General features: G+C 51.9%; 2 protein-coding genes and 1 pseudogene across 2 annotated transcripts; 1 reads left to right on the forward strand and 2 right to left on the reverse strand.

Moving 5' to 3' along the window:
- Positions 1-1,603: 1,603 nt before the first annotated feature.
- Positions 1,604-4,272, reverse strand: LOC123124636 (pollen allergen Lol p 2-A-like; annotated as a pseudogene).
- A 1,552-nt stretch (positions 4,273-5,824) lies between these two features.
- On the reverse strand, positions 5,825-6,570 carry LOC123124037 (pollen allergen Lol p 2-A). The gene has a single exon (XM_044544740.1). It carries the CDS (start codon positions 6,488-6,490, stop codon positions 6,125-6,127), a length of 366 nt encoding a protein of 121 aa, XP_044400675.1. The 5' UTR covers positions 6,491-6,570; the 3' UTR covers positions 5,825-6,124.
- Positions 6,571-7,188: 618 nt separating this feature from the next.
- On the forward strand, positions 7,189-7,991 carry LOC123124038 (uncharacterized). Its single transcript, XM_044544741.1, has one exon. It carries the CDS (start codon positions 7,289-7,291, stop codon positions 7,823-7,825), a length of 537 nt encoding a protein of 178 aa, XP_044400676.1. The 5' UTR covers positions 7,189-7,288; the 3' UTR covers positions 7,826-7,991.

The following is a 7,991-nucleotide window of genomic DNA, read 5'->3' on the forward strand; positions in this document are numbered from 1 at the left end:
TAGGCCGGCGCGGCGGCGGCGTCGTAGGCGGGCGTGGGCTGAGGCGCGGCACCGGAGCCGCTGTAGGGAGCGGCGTTCTGCGCGGCGAAGAGGGCCTGATGGCTCGCTGGACGAGGCCCAAGGATGCCCGGAGCGGGAGCCGAGGGACCGGCATCGAGTACGCATGGACAACGCCGGTCCACGGGTTGGTGCCGTACGTCCACGGAGGGTTGACCTGCTGCTGTTGCTGACGAGGCCCCCCCCCCCCCGACGCCTGTTGCTGCTTGCGGCCTCCCCCGCGGCGGTTGCCGCGACGCCCAACACCGGGCTGCTGGGGGCAGCGGGAGGGGCGGGGGGCGCGGGCGGCAGGGGGAAGTACCCCGGAGGCGCGGGGGGGGGGGGGCGGCTGCTGGCGCGGCGCTGGTGGGGCGACTAGTGGTGGGGCGCCACGGGAGGTGCCGGCGGCGAGGGCGTGATGCTGCACGCGCTTCTTGACCCCCTTCATCCGGCGCTCCTCCAACCGCAAGTACACCACAAACTTGGGGAAGGAGGGCTCCGGCATCAAGGTGAGGTTGGAGGCGGCGTTGCCGAAGTCCTCGTTGAGGCCGACGGTGAGCGTGCTGAGGAGGAGGTCGTCATCAACCTTGGCGCCAATGTCGCGGAGCTCATCCGCCAACGTCTTCAGGCGGCAGCAGTAGTCATCAATGAACTATTCATCCTGGTGACAGTCAAAAAATTCCTGCTGCAAAAAAACGCGGCGCTGAAGCTTCTTGTCGGTGAAGAGGTCGTTCAACTTGACGCACAAGGTGCGGGCGTCGTCGCCGGCGCTCACGACCGCGTGGAACAGGTCCTTGGGGATGGTGGTGAAGAACCACCGGATGATGATGGTGTCGATCGCGGTCCACTCAGCGTCATCCACCATGGCGCGGGAGTCAACGGTGACATCCACATGATCCACGAGATTGTTCTCGCGGAAGAGCAGCGTGAAGTACGTCTTCCACGCGATGTACGTGGAGTTGAAGGCGTCGAGGACGACGGGAACGCGTGCATGGACATTGATGTCGCGGATTTCCGCAGGGTCGATGGCGAAGGGGTTGGAGTAGGTGGAGGCGTTGGACGACATGGCGGCAAAGAGTTGGTGAAGGGGCGGCGCGGCAAGAGGGCGGTGCGGCGGGGTGGATCGGGCGGCGCGGTGGGAGGGCGCGCGCGGCGGGGTGGAGAGGGCGGCGCGGTGGGAGGGCGGCGCGGCGTGGAGGTGGGTAGCGGCGGCGGCGTGGGCGGCGGCGGCGGCGGCGGCAGATCGCGGCGGCGGCGGCGGCGGCGACTAGGGCTAGGGTTAGCAGAAGCGGGGAGATCGACTTGCGATAGATACCATGTAGAGAATGATTTGGTGAATCGATAATTGATTGATCATGCACTAGGCACATATATATAGATACAAGGGGTGTGACCGGTGTCTTGTCTCCCAAGATACAAGTAAATACAGAGGGAAAGAGACACTATAGGTGCGGCATACAAAATCCAAACCTACGTACATGTACACATGTTCAATACAAATAATTAACTTTGGTGAAAGCTTAGCCTTGAAACTTCCAAAGCTTAATAAAAATGACAAGACCTTCAATCACCAGACCACCAGATGCCCAGTTCTCAAAACGCTGCTAGTTTCTAGGTTTACCTGCTGGAGTGAAACTACGCTTCTTTTCTCTGATGGTAGTTTTGAAGTCTGACAAAAAGTAAACCGTGTAACTTTATCGTTTGTAACTATGGTGGGTCGTTTGTAACTTTATCATTGACATCTATCAGGTCGCACTGCAGCTAGCCCACTCAACCCCAACACTACCAACTACTAAAATTCAAAAGTTCTAATCTGAACTACGGGAGGGGCTCTCCGCGGCGACTCCAACGCCGAACACGCTGGGAGTTAATGGTCCACGACCCCAAGGAGAACACACTGGTAATGAGGTAACCATTAGAGGTAGCGGGAGCATCCCAAAAATCTTCAAAGCTTAATCATCAAAGAAGTAGAGGAAGAAACATAAAAGATGAGATTCTCAACCTGGAAACGAAGGCATCGCTCCAGTCCGACGTTATCTAGTCCCTCTGCTGATATTGCCCTCATGCCCTGGCCTCCACCTGATCTACCATGATGCCACGCAAGAGAGAAAACGAGGTGGGGTGGGGGGAGGGGGATAGGGTTTGGTCGGTGGACTCTTTGGTGTCGCGGGTGAGACGGGAGAGAGCTAGAGGGAAGGATCAGGGGACGCAAAGGAAACATAAGCAAATTTGGTAAGAGGCCGCAGAGGGAATTGCATCCCTATTTTCTCGGGGAGAATTTATTGATCGATGACCTTGCGAGGTGGGAGAAAAACCGTGCGATATTCAGGCGATGTGGGGGAGTGGTGGACGAAAACTTTTGACGTAAGAGGGGAAGACGGAACCTTACATCTCTTTTAGGTAGTATAAGAGATGATGGCAAATTGAACGTTTTTTATGATAATTTTAGTGACGCCAGAATGACAAGTTCAGTTGACACGTACGGTAATTTTCTGACAAAAAATACACTGAACATGGATTTGCCATGTTTGCATCCTCGCGCCACTAAACTTGTCATTCCCGTGTCACTAAAATTACCACCAAAAGAGGTCGATTTGCCATGATAAAATCTGGGATGTTCGGGATTTATCAGGGTCCTTTTCGGACAACACTCGGCACATTATTGATCAATATGCTCATCACATTACATCTTGCAAGACCTCACATTTCTTGGCAGACAACGTGGGCCAAACAGAGAAACGTTGACTTGTCGGGATTTATCTTCTTCAGCCCGGGCCCATCACAGCGAGGTCGTGCAACACTTCTACGATCATCGTGGTTGAAGAAAATGCCACCGTCCATAAATGGAAGGTGCGGCATCATTGTGAAAATACCACAAAGATCCCTCAACTCCTCTTTTCCGATGGAGCAAGCAGGAAAATCCCTCTATGCAGAATCATCCGATGGTATCCCAATGACGTACATATGCTATGGGTCGATATAACAGGTTGTGCCAGATCACCATTCAGAAGTAACCATTGTGACGCATATCGTGACAACATTAATGAACAACAAAACCAAGTTTGGTAAGACAACCATGTAGATAGGTGCGTTCTACCACATCATATGGGATACGGCTTCATCGTGCCAATCTTGGCAGCTAAATAAGGCTTCTTTGATTGTCGGGTGCAGATCGCATGTAAGTACTCATAAGCAACCAAAACATTATCGCCTATCAACCATCCAGGCAGAAAAGGCAATCAAATGATCAGAAATTATCTCATGGAGAAAACATGTTGGGAAGAACTTTGCACGTGATCTTGTATAAGGCATTGCATAAGTTGATGGGGTCGGGAATCTTTGAATGTTTAGGGTGGTTCAACTTTGGGATCAATACGATGATGGAGTAACACACAATCTCTCTTGGAAAATGTTCTCGGCATATGGCTTACACGGGTATTGCCTTCATAGCATGACATACATTAGCACGGGAGAGTGACAGCCGCTCAAGAGCACAATAGTCCCAAATGGAGGCGTCACTGAAGGCATCACAAATGGAGGTATCGGGAGAAGATGGCGGGAGGATGGCAAAAGTGGGCCAAGCGAGGACAGGCTATCATGCCAAAGAGACGGCCTACTGTTCTCGTTCATACGCACCGAGGTGACCACATCGGAATCAGGTCAATGAAAAAAATATGCCATGATCCTTAAAGTAAAACCATATATTGCCGAACTCTAAGGGTGAAAAGAATAATCTCAGAAAATCCTTTCGAGTCTTTGTTATACATATAATCTGAACAGATTCAGTTGATACAAGAAAAGGAGAAAAACAAACTGTTGATAGAGAAATTGGGTGCATGGGACATCACCTCACAAGCCTCGATCAACAATTATTGACTGTTTACTTAGTACGTAATACCAGGCCGCATGGATTATTATAGGATAGGACCTCGCGATGTCGATCGGCAATGGCGGAACCGGATGATTCTCGGGCTTACAGGGACGACATCGTCGAAGATGTTGCGCATGCCCTTCTCGGTCTCCCGCGGAAGCTGTAGGGGCCCTTGGGAGGCTTGTCACCCTTGATCTCCCACACGCCGCCAGCACCCTTGTCCAGTCCTCGTTCTGCTTCAGCTCCACCTCCTCCATGTTGTCGCCATCCTTGTCGTACTTGATCTGCAACGCCGGCTTCTTCTCGCCGGAGCCGTTCTCCACTGTGAAGCTCATCGGCGGCGGCACGCACCACACCACGGACATGTCATCTCGTTTCAAAGCCCTTGCCGAGGTGAACCTACTGGTGAAGATGGGTCACTAATCGGATTAATGGTTTATGAGACAACTCATTCTAAGTTCGAAATAAAATTTAATGTGATGATGTCAGTCTGATATGTAAGATTCTTACATACAAGCATGTGTTCTCCATATAGGAAAAATCCCATTGGGATGCCGCACCACCGGAGTGAATGTGTGCATACATGTGTGTTTTTCTTTATTGTTTAGGTGGTTCGCCTTTGAGATCGTTATGATGGTGGAGTCGAACAAACCCCTCCAAAATCATATCTCCTTCGAAGAAACCGCTAGCAACCACACAAATTACCACTTTAAAAACGTTTCTGATGGGTCTATTAGAAAGGCGTCGAGCAAACATTTGGCCCTAGCGCCTTCATGGGCCCCTTCTCTGATCTCCACGTCGAATACGCCTTACACTGGTTCCATTCATATCACCAATGACTACATGGGAGAGTGAGAGCTCCTTGTGATCACAGCATATCTGGGGAGGGGGGCGTTAAAAATAGGGTGCCTGTCATGCAAGGACAAGTTATCAAGACAAAGGAACTACATATGGTCGTTGTCTTCTTCTCTTTTTTTGCGTGGTTACATATGGTTGTTGTCAACGCGCACCGAGGTGATCGTGGGGTAGAGCGAAATCCTACTACATAACAAATATGCTAGATTTCTTATAGCGAGTACCATAAACAATAATACTAGCAAACTTAGAGATTATATAGAAATGAAATCTAGATTTCAAGTATATTACAAAGAAGAAAAAAAGAAATTGTCAATCGAGACAACGGGTGCACGGGAGAGAAAATACATCTGACCGCCGGCTGTTGCTTCTCCTACTACTCCCTTCATCCCGAATTAGACAATTGATTCAGGATTCAGGACGAAGGTGAACCCACGGGTGAAGACGGGTCACTAATTGGATGACTGGTTTATGAGACAAATCATTCGAATTTTGAAAATAACAATTAGTGTGATGATGTCAGTCTGATACATGTGTGTTTTTCTTTATTGTTTTGGGTGGTTTACTTTGAGATCGTAACGATGGTGGAGTCGAGCAACTCCTCCAAAATCATATCTCCTTCCAAGAAACCGCTAACAACTGCACAAATTCCTTCTTTAAAAGCGTTTCTGATGGGTCCATTAGAAAGGCGTCGGGGAACCATTAGGTCCTAGCGCCTTCATGTGCCCCTTCTCTGATCTCCTTGTTGGAATACGCCTTACACTGGTCTCCATTCATATCATCAGTAACCACGTGGAAGAGTGAGAGGTCCTTGTGAGCATAACATATCTTGTGTGTGTGTGGGGGGGGGGGGGAGGGGGACTAAAAATATGGTGCCGTCATACAAGGACAAGTTATCAAGACGAAGGGACTACATATGGTTGTTGTCTTTTTTTTCGTTTGCGTGGTTACATAATATGGTTGTTTTCAACGCGCACCAAGGCGATCGTGGGATAGGGCATAATCTCAACTACTCAACAAATATGCTAAATTTTCTATAGCGAGTACCATAAACAATATTACTAGCAAACATAGAGATTATATATAAATGAAATCTAGATTTCAAGTATATTACAAATAATAGTGAAAAGATTCGGTACAAAGAAAAAAAAGAAATGGTCAATCAAGACAACGGGCGTACGGGAGAGCAAATACAACCGACCGCCGGCCGTTGCTTCTCCTACTACTCCCTTCCCTTCGTCCCGAATTAGACAATTGATTCGGGACGAAGGTAATATTATCTAACTTATTAGTATCCGTGCGTCTTACGACACGATCTTAGTTGCCAGGTCGATGATGGCGGAACCGATGCATGGGTGAATCTCAGTAGGTCGCCTCTGGCTTGTAGGTGGAGCCGCACTTGAAATCTGTGGGGATGACGTCGTCGAAGACGTTGCGCTGGCCCTTCTCGGTCTCATAGCGGAAGCTGTAGGGGCCCTCGAGGGGCTTGTCGCTCTTGATCTCCCACGCGCCGCTGTAGCCCTTCTTCAGGGGCAGCCAGTCCTCTTTCTGCTTCAGCTCCACCTCCTTCATGCTGTCGCCGGCCTTGTCGTACTTGATCTGCAGCGCCAGATGCGTCTTGTCGGACCCCTTCTCCACCGTGAAGCTCACCGGCGGCGGCGCGCACCACGCCACGGCCACCAGGGCGGCCATCACCGCCGCCACCAGCATCCTGCTCGATGAAGCCATCTCCGGTCGGTTGGTTGGTTGATTGATTCTTGTGTGTGGGTGTGAGTGTGTGCGGTTCTGCTGCTGTGGGATTGTGAGCTTGTGGTGTGGTACCATATTTATGCGCGGACGCGCGGCGCTCCGGCGATGTCGCTCGCGGCCCTCGGTGACGGAGAGCCGCGTATGCATGAACGGACCAGCTCGGTCTCGATCATATGGCCGGGTGGCCGCATAAACCACCGACATCGCCGGACCGTTGGCCGGTCGCATGCCTGTCATGCCATGTCTAATTATACACACATAGCAGCAACAAACATAAAATAATAAGCTTCCTCGGACGATCGAGATGGCTTCGTCCTCGGCGGTGGAGCTTTTCACCTCCGGCGAGAATTTTATTTTGGCCGTGTCCTCGTGCTAGCGAGTAGAGGTGTCTTCCAGACGGAGTAGATGGGGGCTCGTGGCCTGGCTACACGTGCACGTGGCGCGAGGCTGTTGGCTGCGAGATGGAACGTGGAGCAGTATCTCGTTGGCGGCTGCAAAGCAGGACACGTACGCGAGCACGGAGAGCCGTCCACCTCACGCATGCATGCACCGCCGTTGCATGCATCCATGCGCCACGTTGCCACCTCCGTGACAGACACGTGCACCTCCATTCCATGTCCATCCGATCGGCCATGGCGGCTCCATCTGCTACTTATTTATACCTGCTCCGTGCATGTGTCACATGATCGATAGCAGAGCAATTCTCTTGCAACTTGATAAGATCGAGATACTTCCAGACACACGCGCACACATAGGGCCGGAGATAGAAGAATAGTTATGGCTTCATCGGCGGTGAGCCACAGCCACGGCGGGCAGCACCAGCAGCACCTGCCGGCGGCGGCAGGGAGCATGATGGCGCGGGTGGACCGGCTGGACCTGGTGGTGGGGTACCTGGAGGAGATGCGCCACCACAGCGGCGGCAGCGGCAGGTCGTCCACCACCGCGACCAGCACGCTGTCATCGTCATCCCCGACCACGCCTAGGTCTTCCCGGCCTCATGGGTGCCGGCCGGCGGAGGAGCTGCTGCGGGAGGCCAAGGCCAAGGGGAGCCTGGTGGAGCGCATAGCGTTCCTGGAGGACCGGGTGCTCCGGATGGAGGAGGAGCGCATGGATCTGTCGTCCAGCATGGATACGGCGGAGCAGACCACGCCGACCTCGTCGGGGAGGAGGACGATGAGGATGATGATGAGCGGCAGCGGCGGGGCCGGGGATGAGCATGGGAGTGGCGGGAGCGGGAAGAAAGGGAAGAAGGGGCTCAAGAGCTTGGTCAAGTCATGCGTCCGAGCAGGCGCCAAGCTCAAGACCAAGGAATAGTCTAGTCTTTCTTTTGTTTCTTTATTATTAGTCGTGTGTGTACGTGCATATGTTCACGTGTACGTACACCATGTACAGTAAACGTATGTGTAAATGTGAATGTACACGTTGTAATAACGAAAAAGTAGTAATACATGCTTGCTGTATTATCTTCGCCGACAAGAAA

This window comes from Triticum aestivum, chromosome 5D, assembly GCF_018294505.1.
Source record: "Triticum aestivum cultivar Chinese Spring chromosome 5D, IWGSC CS RefSeq v2.1, whole genome shotgun sequence".
NCBI lineage: Eukaryota > Viridiplantae > Streptophyta > Magnoliopsida > Poales > Poaceae > Triticum > Triticum aestivum.